Below are 23,663 nucleotides of genomic sequence, written 5' to 3'. Positions count from 1 at the left end.
TAACCAGCACAACCAGCACATACTGATATTAGCCACACAATCTACATCTTTGACAGAATACTTGCAGAAAACACATGAATATTCCTTAAAACCTGGGAGGATGGGAAGCCACTAGGTCTTACAGTCACTGACTATGACTGTGACTTCCCAAGGCTTAACGGTGGTGTAAATATATCATACACTTCGGAGTTAATACGTCAAATGTGAGGCTGCTTAAACTTAGAAAGGTCAAATGATTTTTGTCTTACATTTTGATTAAATTTTTCTACTTCAACACTATTTATAGGGTTGAGCAAAGCAGTTTGGTGATTGTGTATACTTGTATGCATATTTGTATAGGGATGAGTAGGAAAAATAAAAACAAAACAGAAAAGAAGAAAACATAGCTCAAAGTCTGTACACTTCAGTGCTCATGGACATGAGATTTTTTGTTGCATTCCTTTTCCCCGCACTTGCTGTAAGTAAGAATGAGTCAGTCTGACTTAGATATCTAACAAATTTTTTAGATACCAAGTGGAACAGCCCTCTTCAGTATGTGTTCAGTAAGTTCCCTGTATGGTCTGTGTGAAACGAAGCCCCTTTACTATGACAGAAAGAGAAATCTGAATTAATTTAATGCCAGTTAGGTCTGAGATATTTTCTGTCCCTAAGACATCAAAGTAGAGAGACCAATTGCTGATGATCTCTTAGATATCCAGGAAATAGAAAAAGGTAGCAGTCAGTTTGGAAAAAGAGGAACCGAAACCCCAGGTGCATCCATTTCTCCATCTAGATTTCTCATAATGGCTCTCATTACTGCAATATCTTAACAGAGATTGGAAACTGCAGCGCCCATTTACCTGCTTTTTATGTGCAAGAGCTCAGAATCTACATAAAGCAACCTATTTCCTTGGGAAAATGGATAGCTTGCCTGTTCTTGCCTTTATTTATTTATTTATTATTATTCTGCCTTTTGCTTGTAAAGAAAAGAAAATTCTGCAATGGCTGCACGTAGTTAAGAGAATAAACTCAGGCTTGTCAATCATGACAGCATGATTGGAGGAAAAAACCTAAAGCAAAGAAACAAAGAGGATATATGATAGATAACAAGATGACCATATACATCATCTCATGTAGTACCACATTATATTAGGAAATTAATATTAATAAAGATGTGTCATCAAGCTCATCAGTTGCTTCAGCACTATTACTCTATAGCTGTCATCAGCCAAACACCTTGAAAATGCTGAACTCTACATTTCAATACAGTCCACAGCATATAAATTATCCCTATGCATATACAGTTTTCTGATTTACATTCTAGTTTGTGGAGTTCTTCTCTTTGTTTTTTTATTATTATATCAGCTGAAATACAACCTGATTATAATGATGGAAGTAATTCCACTAGGCAGGATTCAAAAAATCGTCCTACCCCCCAACTCCTTTCCATGCACTGTCACGGATAAACTACCAGATAGCTTGAATAACTTGAAAATAAAACTTCAAGATAACTCGAATTCAGTTGCCACAGCACTGAAAGGGCTTGTGCACAGTCCATCCTGAAAGATGTGCTGAAACTATCCTCACAAGACTCCACAAACTGCAGGTCTGTAATGATGGCCCGAGACTTGGCTGAAAGTCCTTTTCCCTGTCCCAGGGCACTTGCTGTGTGTTGCACAGCTGGCATGCTGTCGGGCTATCGAGCGTGTAAGGCAGGCAAGCGGATGGAAGTTGCCAGGCTGCGCTCAGGGACAGCATCATTTCAGTGCAGCGTGTGTGATACCAGCCTTGCAACACCCATCTGGTATATTGTCGTTTTCTGCTTTCCATAGGCAGCTTCCCTGGCTTTCCTGGAAAGTCAACTTCTTTATTGTCCTTGGATTCATTACATTTCCCAAAGGTAAGTACCACACTCTTAATGTGCTACTGAAGTATTTTCCTTCCTTTTATAAAATTCTGCCTTCACGTCTATTCTTTTTTGTAGGAAACAGCTACCCGCAAAACCTGACCCTTGCTTTAAGGCACTGTATGTTAACTGACAACACTCCGAACTAAACGCAAATGTATGAATGTGCTATTAAATTTTTTAGAGATATTGTAACTTCTTAAGAATGCACATTTTGAATACTAATTAAACATCCAAAATGCTGCCTAAGTCCAGCAGATAAGATTTCATTACAAATTGTGTCCTTTAACTTTTTCACACCCACAGTTCAGCTCAATGCTGTCAAGGTGTTTAATGCTCATCTTCCAGATGTCTTTTCTCTACAGTCCAACCACAAGCAACAGAGATGATAAAAATGGTTCAGTACATATTTGAGGTTAAGTGATACTTATCTTTTTGGAGCTTAAATAAAATACTGAAGCTTAAATAAAGTGTGTTTAAAAAATTAAAATATTGGTTCTTATACAAAATATATTAAGACTTCAAATAGAAATTCTTAATGCTAGACACACAAAGGCCATAAAGCCTCCCTATAGCCCTAAATTATAGGATGTGGTTCACAGCAAAATTAAAGGACTGACTAGCCAAAATGAAATGCTAACAAGTTCATGCTTTGTAGTGGGAAGGTTTCTTTGGGCTGCAGCTTTGAGATGGAAGTATCTTCTGTCAGATTCCAAATGATTTCATGAATGGAAGAAGTGGAGGATTCCTTGAGAGGAAGAAAACACATAAATCTGACTTAAGGCAACAGCTTGACAACTTATCTGAACCTCACAACGTGGATTTTGTTACCAGTTCTGCCAGTAACTTTAGGTTGCCTAAGCAGATGATCTCTTTCTGCTTCTTTTCCCAATTCGGTACACTTTTTTGAGCAAATGTTTTATCAACCCAAGATATAATTCCAGTTACGAATTAAAGTCAGGAAGATATAGCAAGGAATAATAATTAAAAAAACCCAGGTATTTTTGTGTGGACATTTTGAACAAAATATTCTGGATTATTTATTTATTTATGTATTTATTTTGAAACCTTACTTTATTCCAAAATTTGCATATCATTTAACAATAAAAAGGATCTATTCCCCCAACATTTTGTTGCTGTTCAAATTATTGTGATTATACTATTTTATTATGACAATTCTAATGATTATTTTTTTTAAGTCCCTAATATTTTCTTACCAAAATGCTATATTTCAAGTCAGCCAAGAACGTTGTTTAACAGAGATGAGCTTTCATAAGCAACCCGAAACAGATACCTAATTTTAGATAGCTAAAGTTGGATAAGGTAAATACTCCCTTTAGCACAGAGCCCAACAGAATTTATTCAGCAGACACAAGCCATACGCTGAACTACCTCAAAAGCCGATGGCTGTGCTAACTCATGCTAAAGCTAACCCAGAGCTAACCGTAGCTCATGCCTCCGAACGTGCACTGCTGGGATGCAAGATGGATAATTTTCAAAAGAACTGGATTAACCATTCTGGACCGGTTTCCAGGATTTGCGAGAAGAAGGTATGAACAGTTAATGCTGCATGTGTTACCTTTACAAGTTTTCTATTTGTCTGTCTCCTATTGGGCAAGGAGCTGCCATTTTTGCCTTCTTGCAAGCCCTTCTCAGCGTATATCACATCAGCCATAAATATTTCCAAGGATCAGTCCTAAATGTCCTTATTTGCTGTTAATATGCATTATTGTTAGCAAAGGAAAACTTCCCCCCAGTTAGTTAGAACAGTGTTTTAGGTAGTATGATGTCCATTTACTTTCCTTTGCTGGGACATGACTGGAAACAAGGATGTTACCATAGCTAAATCAAAATCCCTGTCACATTTAAGGAGGCTTCAGTGCTTGCCTTTTTGTGTATATGAGAATTTCGTAATGTTAAATTTACAAGTTTGAGGTTTTATTTCCATTCTTTTTTTTGAAGTACAAGCTAGGTTTTCAAAACCTTGAAGTTTTTCTGGGGTTTTTTATCAGTTACACTTAATCTACCCCAAGATGTGAGCCAACGGTTTTCTAATGCTTTTTCATGATCATCAATTACAGCTGAATCAATTTGTGTGTCACAATAGTCACAGCATGGACTGATGACTTCCAGTCTCTGTGCCAGCCACATTGCACAAAAGGCATTAATGTTATATATGAAGGAAAAAGAATTACAATAGCAGTTAGTAATTCACTGAAACCAACACCACTTTTCTAAACAATGAGGATGACTTGCATAACTGCATGACACAAGTAACAGTATATACTTAACACATCTGCAGAACATTTGAGCCAAACAGTGTAAAAGAGTTCAGCAATAGAAGCGCTGGATGGCAGGAAGGAACTTGTCAGAAGGTCTTGTTTGCCCCCTTGAACACAAAGTATGGTAACTCCACCTAGATCAATCCCCACAGATATTTGAACAATCTGTTCCTAAAGCCCTGCAGTGGCAGGTGGATATGTTGCACCATTTCCAGACAATGTTTATGATATTTAATTTCTTTTACCTTTGTACAGTTCAAGCCTATAACACCTTGTTCTATAAAATGTGGACACAGAGAATACATTATTTCTTTACTATAGCTTCAGTTTTCTCTTTCAAACACTCTTATTTATTCAGACTTTCCTTATGGGGAATATTTTCTAACCTTCTGAACCTTCTTATTTCTTTCTGCACATTCCTTACCACTTCTGAGTATATAAAAGGAGACAAATTCATGTATGTCTTAAAATCTGTGCTCGTTCTGATGTGACCAAATCAGATATTGACTTCTGCACAGTAATATGATATTGTCCAGTTTGTTCTATTTCTCTTGTTTTAGTCCCCCCTGCAGAACTGTTATCTTAATCACTTTCAATTCCAATATATACTTGTTTGATTATTCCTGCTTACTTAGAACCTTACCCTTTTTCTTAGTTTTACTTTTTTACAGAAATAATTTCACTTGCTTGTCAAAACCATCCTGAATTCTAATTATGTTTAGCAACAGCCCTGTGATGCCCCCAGCTTTGTGTTGTCTACAGACTTAACATACCCTCTCTCTATTTCACCCTAAATGTCACAAATTAATATACTCATTGGCATAGACACCACCAGAATTGTTCATTTCATCCCTCTGATTCATTCATCCTGTTTCACCAAGTACAGTTGGCAACTACCCTGAGTGTGGTTTTCTTAGACTGTATTTTGAGTGACAGTTTCTGAATTCTTACAAAACTCAAGCTATGTGATATGTACTGCTTTTCCCCAACATACAGAGCTTGCTATCTGGTGATGAATAAAAATTATATTGTTATGACAAGATTTGTTCTTGCAAATCCTGGTAGGCTGCTATTCTATGTTTTCTTCCAGGTGCTTACAAGCAGAATGTTTGATTATTTTCTTCAGCATCCTCCCTGGTGTGAAGAAATATAGATATCTCTTATTTGTAAAAGGAGAATACAGAATGGAAAGGAAATGCTGTAAAATGAATTGATAAGAGTTTCCAGATAGAATCAGAGGGAAAGATACTTGCTTTGATAGATTTGGGACATGCATTTGTTGGGTGTGACTGATGACAAAAGCCTTCAGCACTTTATTTCTCTTTTTCCCCTCCCGCCCCTTCCCTGTACCTCTGGGAGCTGATCCAAATTACAGCCTGTACACAAAAGTGGCCATTTTCAATTAATGTTTTCCTGTGAGCATTATTAGTGGATGGATATACCCTTCCTTCAGTCAATATCAATAGCTTGAGCAAGGGTAGAAATTACTTAAAAGTAGACACTGAATAAAAGACTGTCAGGATATTTCGAATTTGTTTCCAGCTCTGCAACTCATACCTCCTCTCTCACCACATATCTTGTTGAAACTATGTAGAGAAGAGTTTTTCAGGTAAGACTTCTGGGCATTGCTTGAGTGCTCATAATGAAAAATTACAAGCAAGCAGTGCTGTTTTCACTCAGGAACAGTGAAAGAAGAAAATTAAAATCGTTTGGAAAAATATGAGACATAGGAAAGAAGAAAGATCTTATTATGGAAATCATTAAAAGAGAACTCAAATTATTTCTTTCGCATCATAATAAAGCTCACATACGCATCTCTCAAGGTTTGCATGATAAGCAAAGCCACTATTGAAACTTTCTGATATTGGAAAGATCTAGTTGGGTCCTTCCCAACTGAATGCTTATAAATGGATGCATAGATACTTTTCTCAAACACAGAACGGTTCATAAAGGCATAGTCATTTTAGTGAAGTTTATGTCTGACATGTCATTTCCTGAGGACCCCTGTCTCTGGTCTGATTAGAAAAACATGGAAAAGCTCTTGCTGTTCACTGTTTTTTGCCTTGTCCCAAAATGGCTCCAATAGTTAGCTGGGAGGCAGGAGGAAATTGGCTTGCTTCTTCAGTGAGGTCTTGAGAGAAATGTTAGGAAAAAAGAGTTCTTAGAATCCGAGCTGGATCCTTTGTTTTTCTCTGAGCTTCATGGATCTAGAAAGAAGAAAAAGCGTCCCACTGGCTAAGAAATGAGAAAGATGGCTTTTGAAAAGGAGCTTTTGCAGAGAGAACAATAAGAGATTGGTGGCCTTTCTAGGTATCAACAAACCATTTAAGAGATACAAGCATCTCGGAGGGAAGGGTGGGAATTAGCTAAACTTCTTTACAGCTGATTGCAATTATTTAGCATTGCAAAGTAATTTGAGATATCTTCAAGGCTGGGAAGTGTCTGAGAAAATTAAAAGAGTTATATTCTCAAAGAACAAAGTGGTAATCAGGCAAATTTGCAAAACACTTAAAGAAAAACATTTTATATATTTTCAAAATATTATGAGAAAGGAATACAAAAGAGTATGGCAGGGACATAGAAACCCCATAAATCTGCAGAGGATGCAGAGAAATGTCATAGTAAGCTGTTTCATAAGTACGTTCTTGGTATGTTATGCAGTGTTTTGTTATTTAGCAGCAGCTCTAGTTTTTTAACCATACTGTAAGTTTCCCATATTTCACAGATGCGAAATAGGACTTGTTTCTGAAGTGGACAGAGGAGACCAAGGCTCGTGCAGCTACACTCAAATATGCTGGGAGTGAAAAATGGAAGTTCCTTTGAGAGGCAAAGGATTGACAACTGAATTTTATTACAGGTTAATGATATTCTCAGCTGTGTTCAATTCCTTAAGAACAGACACTTTAAGATCCTCCCTGCATGCAAGAATCAACAGAACAATCCTACTGTGTATGAGGTTTTGGAAAGATGTAGTGGTAAACAATAAAGATTGCTAGAAATAAAAAATTTCCTTTTGAATTTCCACTGCAAAGAGATCAAAGGAGAAATGGGAGAGGCATGCATGCATAACTTGCCCTATGCAGTGAAAGACCAGGAGCAGGATTGTTAGTTAGAGGTAGTTAGGGTAGATTGCTAGAAAGAAGCCTTTGAAACTCATGCCAAGGGGAATGGATTTGTTCAAATCCTTTAATACCATGAGTTCTTTTTATTTCAGGTTAGTCTTATGTTAGCGTTGCATTTCTCTTGAGCTTACTGATTGATTGCAGATCTTGATCTGTACACATCTTTATACACATCCTTGCATCCTAGCAAGGAAAGGGTAAAGAGGTATTCCTAAGGTGCTTCAGGATGAAAAATTTTTTATTTGAGCTTATGTAAGTATATTTTTGCTCAATTCAGTGCATGGCAATAACAAAGGCTTAGTAAGCAGAGGTTTAAATGAGCAGGAAAGAGAAATTTCATCTTGTCTGACAGCTTGTTTGTACCTACATTTCACGTCCCAAAGTTAGTTGGTAGCAAATAAAATGGTAGCAGATTTTTTTGCATTTTCTGCAAATATTCAGCTGCATCTCGGCAGTACATAATATGAAATGTAAGGCTTTGGGGGAAGATATTTCAGCTTTCCTTTTTTTCCTGCCAGAAGGCCTCACACATTGTGACAAGCCTGCACATTTAGACAATATTTTATTACCAACCCTCAGTAATGTTTTAGTAGCTGAATTGAAAGGGGAAATAATTTTGCCTCCTGCCAGTCTGGGGTGAATATGTGGAAGATACGGATCCTGGCACTGGCAAAAAGGACAATTAAAACACTTCTGTCAGTACAATATGTGACATATGTATCCCCCATCCAGAAAACGGTTGGTAAATTGACAGGCTAAATTGGTAGTATTCTAAGAAAAGTAAGCCTCTGTAATCACGTGAATGGACTCTGTCAGTCACCCCATTGTGACTTTTGAATTTGTTGGGCTGTTCCAGCTGGATGTTGGCAGGAAGGAACCTTAGAGATACTAAATTCCTGTAAGTTTCCTAAAAGAGATGGATGATTGAGATCTGAAGAAAATTCTGGAGTGTGAGCCTAACTATATTACTAGATACCAGAGAACTCATACAGAAAGAGGATATTACAAGTGCATCAGCCTCTTAAAAAGCTTTGATGAACATTTGTAACATTAAAAACAAACGAAATTCAATAATCATGCACAAAGATGTGTGAAATCAGATTTAATGAATTTCACTGGTCACCGAAGACTTGGACAAGGGATGCCCTATGGCAAGACAAAGTTGATGGTGGACTGTTGAGGGCCATACATGAGCAAGATTCTTGTCAGTGGCCTGTTTCTGTTTTTTTTAATTTTCATAAATTTTTCCCATAGCTGAAGGTTTGGAAAGCCATTCATTTTAAACATTATTAGGGATGATTCCTGGGTTTCTGCATTGGACACTGTCAGGGAGACAATGTATTGCAGATGGACCTACAGGATAGGATTTATCTCCAGATTTATATACCTAATTATCGGGTCTATATGTGAGCTAGTTAGGTTTTTAGGTTCCCATTATACCCAGTGCAAATCTAGGGCTCATCTCAGCTGATCCCATGTAGGTGTCTAGTGCTATTTCAGATACCTCCAGGTGTCCTGTGTGACCTCCAGTTACCACTCCAGACAGGCACAGGTCTCACTGATATCTCTGTGTCGTAACTGCCAGGCCCATACGTATCTTATAGATATCCTAGGATGACTCACATTTCACTTAGCTAGCACATGTGAGCCTCTCAGCTGTGCCCCTCATCAATATAGTCAGTAGAGTCCAAAGAATGATTTTCCTTAGCTTAAGGTAGACACTTGCATTTGGTCAGCAGACCACCTAGCTCTTCACTGACCTTATTGAGAGCTCAGATATCTGGCTTACATGTAAGCACTAAAGGAGTTATTCAGGTACCTAAACATAGGCATCTAGTACCATTTAAGATACCTTAGAGAATCAGAGAGACTTACACAGATATGACACAAGATCTACTGGAGGGTCTCACCTCTTTGCAGTGCAGGTGGAGGACACGCAGGCTGCCCCGACAGAGGAGACATCGCCGCATAGACTTCTGGCTCTACAACTATGTTGGCATTCAGCTTCAGGCATCTGAATCGGGAGCTGACTCCTACCCCTTACACACATATATCCGTATACATATATTTATATATAGCACAGAGCTTCTCAATCTGTTTTACCAAGGGCAAACCCATTAATTGTCCCCTGAGAGGCTGCTCTAGGCAGAGAAGATACTGGTTTGCTTATATTGCTCCTTTAATGTTTATAAATTTCTTAACTTCATAAGTTAAATTGCATAGCCAAATGTAGAGCTAATTGGCTTATAGGGATTTCTAGACCTTAGAAAACAAGACTACCTCAATCAAAAAAAGGTTCTATTTGTTGAATCTCTGAGTCTTCTTAATAGATTTATACTACTGGCCTCAGAGCTGATTCTTAACCTGTTTTTAAGCACTAAAAGGCTGTTAAAATTTTTAGTTGAAACCATCTTTGCAGTTGTTGAATTGTCAGGAAGTGAAAGCAGGTAGGTTTGTCAAAAAGGATTCCAGGCACGGAGGCTTATGAAGATGACAGTACAGGACCACTAATTATATAAGACAGAGATTTTGGACATTTTCTTTTTGCATTTGTAAGTTGTCCCTATTCTGACTGTAAACTTGGGTGAGTGCTGTAATGTGAGGCTCAATAAATACAGAAAGAATGGAAAGCAGCACTGAAAAGTGACCTTGTAAAGAGAAATCGGACTTTTCCGCAGACCTCATTTTTGTATTAACCTTCTCAAGATTTTGATTTATTTTAGATTTTCCAAAGATTTTGATTTACTGTAGATTTTCAAACGTTTATTGCTAATCTGCTTTCATCTCCTCATTGTAGAAAAATGCTTTCATTTGCAGCACGAGCTGAAAACAAGTGTGAAAAAGCCAGCAAATAATGACAGAAAAGCACTTAATCATTCCAAGTCTGTAACACTTGAAGTTTGGGTAGAAGTTTGTTTCACCAATTGTCTTTGAACTAAATCTCTGTTTTTCATCATCAGTGTTTTCTGAACTTCTGCAAACTGCTAAAACAGAGGACTAGATTCACAGCTGCTGTAAGTTGTCATCAACAACACTACTGCCAGGAATCTATCCATAAGGATCCTCCTAGTCAGATTTTTTTTGTTGCCAGTAGAAAATGGCTCATCATTTTGTACAGGTCAAGAAACCATCATGTTCCTCCATATTTTGGCATGCTTCTTTTGCTACTGCTTCAACTTGGGAATATTATGATTTAGCATTTGTTATGAGGTGATGGGCGCATATTGTAGAACACATTGCCTACCTCAATATTGAAATTGCTTGCAGCTCTATTTGATGGCACCAGTACATGAGCTTCTGGAGTCTTTCTTTAGTAATTGTCACAGGTTTTTCTACACAGCCACCCACCCTACCTCTGATGCATATAAACACAGACAATTTGGGTTTATTGCCAAGAAATAATGACACTTACATGCAGCTTTTTTCTGAACTTAAAAACAGTCAGAACCCCTCTACAAAATCAACGAACAATACTTTGTAAATCCAAAACCTATCTTGTATGCAATTAGTCACCTCCAACTTTATGGTACACCTCTTCTTAAGACCTACATGTTGTTTTCATGTGCCCAAATGATTATATGAAAGACTGAACATGTAGATAGGCTACTATATCCATTTCATCAATAAACTGAAATACCCCTATCCAGCCTCTGCCGTTCATCTCTGTCTATCAATATTTTAAAACCTGTCAGAAAATTCTAATTAACCAGATGCTACTGGGAAAAAAAATACATAGCTACCCACTCAGGCAGCTAGAATTGGGAAGAATCAACTTCGTGCCCTCACGTTCCACTTCAAGACTGTGTACTTCAAGCCCGACAAAATAGCTTTGCAGTGCCTCCTCCATACTCATTACTAGCTAGACTGTCATTAATGAGAACATTCAGAAAGGCACTTAGTTCATGAACTTCTGTGGGAGACATTTTCAAAACAAAAATGATGCTTTAATCTCAACAGATGAAGAGCATTACACAAGTGATTGTGACTGATATTCTCCAAAATCAGAGAAACTACAAGGCATCATGCAGTGATCATAAAATCTTTCTCTTTCTTTCTGCCTCTGCTTCACCAATATAAGTCCCAGTTCTGTAACTAGGTGAAAATTCAAAATAACATCTTAACAGGTTCCACATCTTTGTAGTCCATTGCAGGTAAGCTGGGCCTACAACCTGTATATATTCCCCTAGTGCTCTCCGTGATGACCCACACTGTTACCAGGAGGAGGTACAACCCCAACATAGCAGCTTCCCCATGAACACTCTTGGGTTGTGGGGCAATGCAGGGCTGGGAAAATTATACCATCCCACAAGGCTTGGAAGGAAAATGATGGACTGAAGCTGACTGAATGCTCTGCATACACTAAGAGGAGCCTGACTGAGACTGAAGTTGGTCTATGAGTGCAGCTCCAGAGAAGAGCACTGGCTTCATCTCAGGACCCTGGGACTCCTCAAAGGGCAATTTCAAGAAGTACAAAGATACTAAGATACTAAGAGACATGAAAGGGTGATGAGGTCACATGTGGGGAATTTCCTAGGAGATAGGAGCTCTGTCAGAAGCAGCAGAATCTATGCTGACAGCATCTCAGGAATGGAAAATGACTTTTTAAGATCTGTGCTGCTTTCATGACGTTTCCTGACTTTTCACCTTTAGACTTTTTATCTACTTCTGGGAATGCTGCCAGACTGAAGGCACTTTCCCTGCAAAGCTGTCTAGGTTTGCTGTCTGTGTCCCTTCCTAGATAGCATAGGTAAGTGCCTGAACATCCACATAGCAGCCTGCCCCAGTGGCCTAGAAACTATACTGTACAACATCCTTGACACATCCTCATGCAGGACCATTCCCTTCTCCTGGCTGTTCTCCTATATCCTTTCATTCGCTCCAAAACTACAGGGCAACACTGCTAAAAAAATGGGATCACATTTTGGCATAAGACCAAATCATTGTTTATTCTGATCAGAACCGCATGCAGTAGATTCAAGTGAAAGACAACTTGTATTGTCAACACCTCTACTTCTCTTATGCCTTCCCCCACCCCAAATAATTATGTCAGCTAAACGCATCAAGATTTACAAAATATGACTTCAGCTTCTCACAGTAAAATAGTTCTCTCCCTACCTCCCAAAAAGCCCCAAGATAGCAAGCTTTCCTACTGATCCACCTGGAGAACTCTTCCTGTGCAGGAGTTCACACTGGCTGCTAATAGACTGAGTAGCACATGAATGCCAGAGCAAGTTCTGAGGTGCTCGTCTCCCTATCATCCAGATCAGGGGGCTGGCCTGACCTCCTTGTAGCTTTCTGCTAGCTCTTTCAAGAGCCAGATGTGGAATGATGGATTGGTACCTCCCTGGAGAACATGCTGCCACCACACAATCTGGGACCCAGGAACTCCAAATTGTCCTGGATCCTCTTGTTCGCACATGCCTAAAATGTCCCTGGCAAGCACTGTGCATGTGGCATATAGCAGCTATAGGATATGTTTGGCTGGGTTAGATTCCTGGATTCACATCTGGTGTGCAAAGTATCAGAGCAGCCATCTTCTTACATACTACTTCTCACTTCACCCATCTCTTCCAGATGCCATTTTCCTTATTTCCTTCTTTTACTCTCTCTGTGGTACCCATATGCAACAGGCTCTTCATCAAGTAATGTTGTATGTCTTTCAGTCCTTCAGAAATGTCTATCTGTACCTTGTAAATTTCAGAGGTTTGGGTTTTGTGTGTTCTAATAAATACTTTTTTTCCCCCAATATTTAGCCAACACATCAAACTTACCCTTTCTTGGGCCTTTGAGACACTGCCAGGAAAATGCACAAAAAGCAATGAAATAAAATTGTCTATGCCATAGATTTGCATTTTTAGAGGCCAACAATGTCTGAAGTCTCCATTGAAGAAGATGAGGCCTGGCTTGCTGGTTTGACTTTGACTGGCAGGGACTGTGACTGAGTCTGTGGGGGTGAGCAAGCAGGAGAAAAACAGGTTGCAAGTATGAGATGGAGAAATTCAACATATCTGACATTTCTTAGCACAACAAGTAGAAGACAGGGATTTTTTCAAAAGTAGTTCATGATGTGACCTTACTGGTTGTTCCAGCAGAGCAAACAAAGTAGGAAATTTGCAGAAGGCGGGTATGATCTTTTTTCAGCTTCCTTTTCAGCCCTGTGCCAGCAATTTCTTCTTTTCTCTGCATGTGGTGTGACAGCACAGCACACAAAACGAGAGAGGAGGCAAGCTGATCCCAGAGACCTTCTGTCTCCCCTTCAGGAAACTAAATGCAAATTTCACAGCAGTCTTGCAGAGGTGGAGATAATGAAGCATTTTTTACAAAGGTGTCCTAAGCCAGGGCATCAGAAAGTATGCACTGACTATTATGCATTGACTGTTCAGCTAATGTTGGCTAAACAAGAGATGAAAAATATTTAGACATCATGTACCTTGCTGGGGCACCCTAGAAATGTAGAGATGATGTACGAGGAACTGAGGTACTAGAGGCAGAAAGATGATAGAATCATAGAATGGTTTGGGTTGCAAGGGACCATAAAGATCATCTAGTTCCAACCTGCCTGCCATGGGCAGGAACACCTTCCACTAGACCACTCCTCAAAGCCCCATCTAACCTGACATTCAACACTTCCATAACTTCTCTGGGCAGCCTGTTCCAGTGCCTCACCACACTCATAGTGAAGAATTTCTTCCTTATATCTAATCTAAATTTAAACTCTTTCAGTCTAAAACAGTCCCCCCTTGTCCTATCACTACATGCCCTTGTAAAAGGTCCCTCTCCAGTTTTCTTGTAGGTTCCCTTCAGGTACTGGAAGGCTGTTGTAAGATTTCCCTGGAGCCTTCTCTTCTCCAGGCTGAACCACCTTTCTCAGCCTGTCCTCGTAGGAAAGGTGTTCCATTCCTCTGATCATCTTCATGGCTCTCCTCTGGACTCTCTCCAACAGCTCCATGACCTTCTTCTGTTGGGGGCCCCAGAGCTGAATGCAATACTTCAGGTGGAGTCTCACCAGAGCAGAGTAGAGGGACAGAATCCCCTCCCTCGGCCTGCTGGCCACGATTCTTGTTGTGCAGCCCAGGATACGGTTGGCTTCCTGGGCTGCAAGCGCACATTTCCAGGTCATGTTGAGCTTCTCATCAAGCAACAACCCCAAGTCCCTCTCCTCAGGGCTGCTCTCATACCATTCTCCACCCAGCCTATATTTGTACTTGGAATTACCGCAACTCATGTGCACTTGGCCTTGATGATCTTCATGAAGTTTGCAGGGGCCCACCTCTCAAGCCTGTCAAGGCCCCTCCGGATAGCATCCCTTCCCTCCAGAAAGTCAAGTGCACCACACAGTTTGGCTTTTTCTGTTTCCCTTTTTTCTGTCAGTGGAAACTTCACTGGACTGCCACAACTTCTCAAATATGATGGATAGTGGCTTAGCAACTTCATCTGCGAGTTCCCTCACAACTCTGGGATGCATCTCATCAGGTCCTGTGGACTTATGCACCTTCAGGTTCCTTAGATAGTCTCAAACCTGATCTTCTCCTACAGTGTGTGGTTCTTCATTCTCCCAGTCCCCGCCTTTGCCTTCTGTGACTTGGGCAGTGTGGTTTAAGCATTTGCCAATGACGACAGAGGCAAAAAAGTCTTTAAGTACCTCAGCCTTCTCCATATCCTGGGTAACCAGGTCTCCTGTTCCTTCCAGAGAGGGCCCACATTTTCCCTAGTCTTCCTTTTATCACCGACTTGTTGCTCTTGACATCCCTGGCCAGATTTAATTTTATCAGGGCTTTAGGTTTCCTAACCTGATCGCTGGCTGCTTTGACAATTTCTCTGTATTCCTCCTAGACTACCTGTCCTTGCTGCCACCCTCTTGTAGACATCCTTTTTGTGTTTGAGTTTGTCCAGGAGCTCGTTGTTCATTCATGCAGGCCTCCTGGTGTTTTTGCTTGACTTCTTCTTTGTTGGGACACATTGCTCCTGAGCTTGGTAGAGGTGATCCCTGAATATTAACCACCCTTCTTGGGCCCCTCTTCCCTCCAGGGCTTTATCTCATCCTACTCTGCCAAGCAGATCCTTGAAGAGGCCAAAGTCTGCTCTCATGAAGTCCAGGGTAGTGAGTTTGCTGTGCGCCCTCCTCGCTGCCCTAAGGATCTTGAACTCCACCATTTCATGGTCACTGCAGCCAAGGCTGCCTTTGAGGTTCACATTCCCCACCAGCCCCTCCTTGTTAGTGAGAACCGGGTCCAGCATAGCACCTCACCTCATTGGCTCTTCCTGTTAAATAGAATTAATCTTCCTGTTAATAGAGAAACCTGTTTGGACAGTGGACAAGAGACAGGGATAGAAGTCTCACTGAGGACACCAGCACCTCTGGGGAGGACAGTGCAAGGGTGACATTTGATCTGTGCATCCAAGGCACCCACAGCCTCAGTAATCTGCTATACAGGAGATTTACCTCTCAAACTGCCTTGATGGATACTAAGTTTTCAGTTCCAAACTGACTGGAGGAAAGCTGCAGGGGCTGAAGATTGCCAGGTTCTACCTTCTTACCATAACCCTCCCTCCATGCCCAGCAGTGTTTTCACACTAATTGACTTCCACACCACAGGAGTGAGCCAGGGATACCACTGTGATCACTTCCCACCCTGTCCTAAAGTGCTCCTTCCTCTAGCAAGTGTTTGCAAATGCCAGTCTAGCATTAGCATGGTATTTTTTTCAGACATCTGCATAAACCTGTCCCTAAGGTGTCCACCTATAAAAATACCCACAGTATCACAAGTTCAACATCTAATAGTGGAGTGGGAGGCATAAAAGAACTATCATGTGCTTTTGCTAGCCAGGCAATGCCTGTAAACATTGGAGTCAGGTTCCCATGCCCTCAATCTAGTCTGTCAGCTAATACAATGCTACACAGATTCAAGTTTAATAACCGAGACTTCAGCTTCACTTACATGCTTTGTAATATCCTTAGAAGACAGCTACACCTCTGCTGCAGTCGTCCCTGAATATACATGCATATCGAGACATTCAGCCACCCAGCTAGAGATCAACGTCTAGATTCCTCAAGTAGTGGAGCACACTGTGGTTCAGGTAAGTAGTATTCTACTCATTTTTTATGCTACCCAACCCCAATCCCATCTGCATGCAATTTAACAAGATAAAATGTTTTCTGCAGATACTAGATTTTAAAGAACAGCTTTTTCCCCCCCTCTTAATTTGGCATTCAATTATCCATCAGGGTAAGCAACAAGTGACTTGGCAGATAATTCAGGACATATGGCTTTGAAGAACTGATAATTTAAAAGTACTTGGACAAATTTCCTCAACTCCTTCACCTTAATTTGTGTTACACTCTTTGACATGTGCTTTAGCAGGTGGTACACCTAAAAAAGTGTAGAAAATATAATACAAGTTGACAAACTAAACTTTTCCTTAGTTGTATGAATGTATACCATAAAAACCTCACTCACAAACTGAGTAACAGGAGTCAAATACAATTCAAAGCTGTTAAACACACATGCCTCATCTGTAGTCACCAGGTGGCACCAGATGTATCCATACATTGATCAGCTTAAACTCACTGTAACCCATGTGGTCTTAGAAATGCAAAGCACATCACCTATGGATATTACGTGGAGCTCAATAGCTGAGTGGTCAGTAGACTAGAGAGTTTTGATATACCTTTACACCTTTAACAAGTTCTGATTGTTCTTCTTTGTTTTGTTTTTTTTTTGAAGAGGAAGTATTAATGAGTAAGATTCAGTGGCATTTCCTAATTTTTAAGATATTCGTTGGAAAACATTTCAAAAAATGAAAAAATGTGTTACTTTAACTAAATGCATTGATTCTTGGTCAGAATTAACATCTTTTTACATTTTTTGACTTTTTTTAAACATTTAAATGTTTAAAGAATTAAATTTTGGACAAAAATCAGTTCTTTCAAAAGATACATTTCAGCTTTCCTGAAGAATTGTAGCTTTCTGTTGATACAAGAGGACATTTTTTTCTGTCTTTCTGACATTGCCAGTGAGTTCTTGAATATATAGGAAATCCTATGCTTAAAAAATCTTTCATTTTACAAATATAGTTACATTGTTGCATGAAAGTGAAGCTGAAATTAGCTACGCAACATACATAGTATATTATTTTGTGAATATTAAAAAATAGGGAGAGGTAATTCATTTACTTGTAAGTTATGTGTCATATCAGTTTTTTTCTGCATTTGAATGCTCATGACTTTCATCACTAATGAAATACTTGGGAATCTAAACGGTTTCTTGAGCTTGGCAGTATTTAGCACATGCATTTTTCTTATTCCTTATAATCTGTCTCCTCTGTGAATAACTTTTCATCAGGGGCAAAAAAAATGAGCAAAATCTTGACCTCACTGAATCAATGGCAAAACTCCCACTAACTTCAAGGGGCCAGGATTTTACTACACATGACCAGCTTTACACAAAGAAGGAAAACCAAACTGGCAAAGATATGTTGTTAAAAGCAGAGTCTGAAAATGGATCATAATCTAAACAACATGGCAAATGTTTACAAAAAAAAGTAATCAAAACAAGTCAAGTTGTAGTTTGCAATAGAGTTTCAAAGGAACTTGATTCTCCAGAGAAAAAGAGTGTTTTTCTGTCTAAACACTGAAAATATAAATTGTAGTATATAATTCTAAGAATTTAGTTTTCATATCTTTAGCCTATTGTAATGATTTTTCAGCCAGCAGGTACTTTTATTATATTAAATATGCACAGTTGTATCTGCTTCGCTGCAACATTACTGGAAAAATGTAACTCACATTTACATCCTCTTCAGCATGACCCATTCCTAAAACTGAACAAATGTGATTATCTACACATACGACATCCCACAGAGGTGAAATAGTTGTTGGGGTCCCCAATGTAAACAACGGCATGTGCGTGTAAATAATCTATTTGTTTAAAGATCATTTTTTGTAAGCACTGGCTTGCAAGCAATACTTGCATTTGCAGTGGGCGAGCCTAGCCTTGTACAGACACAAAGGGAGATGTCTCTGTTCAAATGATTCATGATTATTCTTCATGCTTTGCAGTAATGGGAAGACCTTCAGCAAGTGCAACCAGGGAAACCAAAGGAGAGATGGAGAAGTGGTACTCTTCATACCAGCCAGCGATGGAGTCTGGCACTGAAACAACGTCCTTAAGCTCCAGCCCAGAGAGCTAACCTCTAGTTTGGAGCAAAGCAGTTTGTGGTTAATTTAACATTGTAGCATGCACCCAAAAAGTAAGTCTATCTTTCATTTGCTATAGCATTGAAGCTCACCTACAAGAAGTTTTGCTATTTATATTCACGCATTTCCATTACAGATGCTACGGCATATAGCAAAAAGTAGTCCTGAACATCTAAAGAACAGCTTGAAATTTAGGCACCTAGTGTAAGGCAAATTTGTAGACTCTCTCTCCAGCTGGTCCAAAAAGTGGTTTATGCTGTCTTAAGACAAATAATTGAGAAAGATAGCATGAGTTGCTCTCCAGGGATCTCCATTTTTCTCCATTGGTAAAGGGAGCCCAGGCAGCCAGATGAGACACAGTTTTGGACGGCTGCCAGGAAGTCAGATGAACTCTGCTCTGCAAATGGCAACTTCCACTATAGAGGCTGGAGAATGGAGACACAGGTGGTTTAACTGGCTTGGCACAGGGCTGTGCACTGAGCCTTCTGGGTCCTAGTACACTGCATTGAGAAATTCCCATACATTGTATTCTGATATGCAGTATAAGTTGAGAAATAATGAAATGAGCCAAACAAAGTAAATCTAGTTTTCTTCCCTTTTTTTTGACATAAATCTGTTGTCATTATAAAGGAGCTCTGCTTTTACTGTCTAGAAGAGAAGGCAGACACACACATTTGTACAAAGACCTACTATATTTCTTTCTTTCCATAACAAAAAAAGCATAGAATTCATGTTATTGTATCAGCAAAAATTATACTCTTTACTTATTATCTGCAATTCTATCCATAGCAAGTACATTATACCATAATTAAAGTATATTGTATGCATTATCTGTGAAAGGGCTGTAATCATTTCAACATATTATTCATTGAAACACTTTAATACAGTACCTATAATACATGAAAATTGAAATAGATAAAAATATAATACAATATTATAACTATTTTTAAGGTTTTTCTTCCTGAAAGAGTCCTGGGAATATCAGAATTTATGGGCTATGTTACCTTGTCTCCACTAGTTTCTTAAAATGAGAAGGATATGCAAGAGGCTAGCTAGAGATGTCTCAAGGCAGTGCAAGGGGAAGCAGAGTAGGTATCACATTCATCATGAATGAGACTGTATGTAATGATTTCTTTCTTTGAGAGAAGACAGGGAGAAAGGGAGAGGAGTTTGTACCTTCTTAGCTGTACTTGGTAAAATCAACAACTACTGGAGACAGTGCTTAAGTTCTGATCAATTGGGTTATGTCTCCCAGTGTTGCCTTGCTGAGTTGGGAGATGGTAATGGTGGAGGAGAAGGTGACCTCCAGAGGAGTCGGTGACCTCCACATGGAGGAGCTGAAACCTTCACTGACTTTAAAGGGAGTTTCATAACTAATTCAAATGGACCACATCTTATGACTACTATTCCCTTTGGAATAGTAGCATCTTTGAATGATTAAGGATTTCCCACTAATAACTGCAAGAATAATGTTACCATGTCAGAGGTCTCACAAGCAAAGCCCAACTGTTTGATCAACTTCCATACTTTCCTGAGTGAGTTTATAATGGATGCAAAGATCTGACTTGAAGAAGTTTGTCTTTTCTTACTGCACAGTCTTCCAAGCAAGGGTTTTTATGGATGAACGGTTAAATGTGAGTCCAATTCTGGCTTTATATAGAAGGCAGTTAACAATTCACTCAGCTGTAAGTGGAAAACCTTGTGATTCAGGCTGGGGGTAAGAAGGATGCAGGATGTTTTTACCCTTTCTTATTGGGTATTCTCATGTGACTTACTACATTAAACTGGTAAGCCTTGTGGACCTTTGCAGATTTGCTTGAATGACTGAGGTGACATTGACAGGCTTGAGAAGTGGGCATCTTCTGAACCTCATGAAGTTCAACAAGGCCAAGTGAAAGGCCCTGCACCTGGGGAAATCCCCAATATCAATAGAGACTGGGGGATGAAGTGATCAACAGCACCCCTGGCAAGAATGCCTTGAGGATATTAATGGATGAAAAATTGGACATAAGCTGGCAATGTGTGCTCACAGCCCAGAAGGCCAACCACATCCTGGGCTACACAACAAGAAGCATGGCCAGCAGGTCGAGGGAGGTGATTCTGCCCCTCTAATCCGCTCTGGTGAGACCCCACCTGGACTACTGCGTCCAGCTCTGGAGCTGTCAGCACAGGAAAGACATAGACCTATTGGAGCAGGTCCAGAGGAGGGCCACAAAAGTGGTCAGAGGAATGGAACACCTCTCCTATGAGGACAGGCTGAGAGAGGTGAGGGTGTTCAGCCTGGAGAAGAGAAGGCTCTGGGGAGACCTTATGGAGGCCTCTCATTATACAGAGGGGGCTTATAAGAAAGACAGAGAGACAATTTTTACCAAGGCCTGTAGTGACAGGACAAGGGGCAGCAGTTTTACACTGGAAGCGGGTAGGTTTAGACTGGACATAAGGACGACATGTTTTACAATGAGGGTGGTGAGACACTGGAGCGGGTTGCCCAAAGAAGTAGCGGATGCCCCATCCCTAGAAGTGTTCAAGGTCAGGTTGGACGGGGCTTTGAACAACCTGATCTAGTTGAAGATGCCCCTGCTCATTCCAGGGGGGTTGGAGTAGATGATCTTTAAAGGTCCCTTCCAATCCAAACTATTCTATGATTCTATGATGTGTAAACACAAATGAATACAATGCATACAGCATCAACGTCATTGATTTTTTTTACTTCTGTGCAACGATGATGGTTGTGTTTTGTTTTTTTCTTTTAGCTTAGTCCCTTTGCACAATTCTTTTATTTTCATTAGAGCAGACTACAAACCTAGAGAAAATCCTGCACATACCTGTTTCTCCCCACTGGGCTTCTTGTGGTTTAACAGCAGCTCCACGGCACCAACTACCTCCTTTCGTATGGCATGCAACAGAGCATCTCCCACATATACATTAAAACTTAAGAGCAGCTCAATGAGCTCAAGGTTCTCATTTTCAATTGCAATAAGGAGTGCAGTTCTTCCCAGGGGATCAATGCAATTAATATTGATCTTGAAATAAATTTCTGCTTCCTCCAAAGCTTTCTTTACACTCGCATAATCTCCTTTCTCCACGGCGTTCAGATAGGCTTTCTCTGAATGAGACAGTTCAGATTCTGCCCGTACAATACGAAGAGGGATACGATCTCTGTAGGGAGCATTGACACTTCTTTTGTAGTAGAACTGGGCCATATTTTATGCCATTCTAATACTTTGTCTCTGCAATATGAAAAGAAAGATTAAATCAATAATGTATTTTGGGGCTACAGTGCACCAAATACATACTTGCAATATATGTAAATATTTAAAACATACTTAAAAACTGATGTTGAAACAAGTACAGTCTCTGTTGATATAGAACTTGTAAAATCACCAAAAAAATGTGTAAACCAAAAGGTATAACCAAGTTGTTGCAATTTACCAAGTCAAAGCATAACATTCATGTGTATGTGTTCCTTAAACCTGTGGCAAGCATGAGGCGATATAATACAAGGTAGTTTGCACCAAATGCATAATGTCACTTCATCCTGAATTTCTTAAGCTCCAGTATGTCATGTTTCCCACAGTTTAAGAGTACGCTCACACCCAGTTGCTGCTGCTCAGTAGACTACAAGGCCCTTACACCTTTTAAGTTTGATAGTGGTAGGAATTATGTCACTTAGAGATTGGTTCAGTTGCCCATTTAAGGTACCTAGGCCTCTTTGAGATGCACTAGTTGTCTCACCTACACTCCAGCATGACTTAGGTCTTCCCCAAGGCATGTACACATTTGTTACGTCCATGCAAATGTCTCTGATAGCCTACACAACCCAGGTGTCAGTCGATGCTTGTGTGTGGACAACGAAATACAGCCCATCTTAGCTGTTTCTTTAGCTTGGGCAGAAAGAACATGTTAAAAGTTGGAACAGTTATTAGCATTTATATCTTCCTAGCACTGCTCAAATACCCTGACTTAGCTGTGGCTGGCACAGATTGCACAGTTCAGTGGTGAGCTTTCCTACTAAGACTTTGATTCAATCTCATATGCTATTAGAAAAACATTAATATAAAATGCTTTTCCAACACTTACTAATGTATAAATTAGAATTCAGAGCCTAAAAGGAAAAACAAAATCCATATGAGAGAAATTCTCAACAGCTAGTAGATAATAATCATGGTTTTGATTCTGAACTAGTCAGTTCTAAACTAGAATTAATACTGAAACACTGCAACTGTAAAAGAACTCTGTAGTCTAACATATAATAAAGCATTTAACGCCTCTGCTTTTACTCTGTATACTTTGTGCAAGGACTTTGCAAAAATAAGTCCTTCTAACAGGATGATTTTCTCCTGGCTATATCTTCTACCTGGGGGAAAAAAAAAAAAGGAAAGGAGGGAAGAGGGAAGAGAAAAATTTGACTTCAAAGAACAAGGTACACAAAAAATATTTCCTTCTGCAGTTAAGTTAGAGGTTGAACAGCTTATTAGTCAAAGAACTGTAGTTTTTTGTCAGCTTTTCTCAATTAACAATGCAAGTTGCTGTAACCCACTGCCTTTTCCTCCACTTCCTTCAGGCGTTTTACAAAAATCTCTATTGAGATCCTAGTTTGGAAAAGATAATATGTATTTTTATTATTATGAGGTTTTGATTCATCGAAAATTTCAATAAACACTGTGAGGAAAATAGTAATTCATCTGCTCCAGTCTCCTTATGCAATGCAATGAAAGGCAAGTACAAAAGCTGTTACTAAATTGTTTTCTTTGTTTTCCAGAGCAGATCAACAGGGCTTGAGGCAGGCAGGAGACAGCAAAGGAGACACATTAGAAAGAATTCCCTTCCAGATCTATGCACAGCAGCTGAGCAATTGCAGTCCTTTGCAAGATGTTTCCCAATCCTTCCTCCAAGATGGTAGCAGTCTGCAGTCTGGGTTACTAGAGGTTGCACAGTCTGCTGATTACGTTCTGTTAATCTCACTCTAAGTAAAATAAAAGTACATATCTATTGCACAGTTTTGTACCCCTGGAACAGAGGTATCACATTCTTATTGTTAATGCACTGTATTTTACCAGTTTGTCTTTCATTCTTGCTTTTCAAAATTGTAAGTTCAATTCAAGAAGAAAAAAGTGTTGTGTATGTTCAGCTCCAAATTAACAAGACTTAAATGTAGATGTTTGCAAGTAGGTATC

The 23,663-nt window shown here is 39.6% G+C and overlaps 1 protein-coding gene across 1 annotated transcript in view; it reads right to left on the bottom strand.

Annotated features, from left to right (window-relative positions):
- TRPC4 (transient receptor potential cation channel subfamily C member 4) overlaps positions 1-21,689 on the bottom strand; it is a gene marked incomplete at both ends in the record, with an annotated part of 106,034 nt that extends 84,345 nt beyond the window's left edge. The window contains one exon of the mRNA XM_082005727.1: positions 21,312-21,689. Within this exon, the coding sequence (XP_081861853.1) occupies positions 21,312-21,689 (378 nt within the window). The remainder of the gene's footprint in view (positions 1-21,311) is intronic.
- Positions 21,690-23,663: the final 1,974 nt, after the last annotated feature.

This window comes from Phaethon aethereus, assembly GCF_964289735.1.
Source record: "Phaethon aethereus genome assembly, chromosome: 1".
Classification (NCBI taxonomy): domain Eukaryota; kingdom Metazoa; phylum Chordata; class Aves; order Phaethontiformes; family Phaethontidae; genus Phaethon; species Phaethon aethereus.
This window is presented reverse-complemented; position numbering and strand designations above follow the sequence as displayed.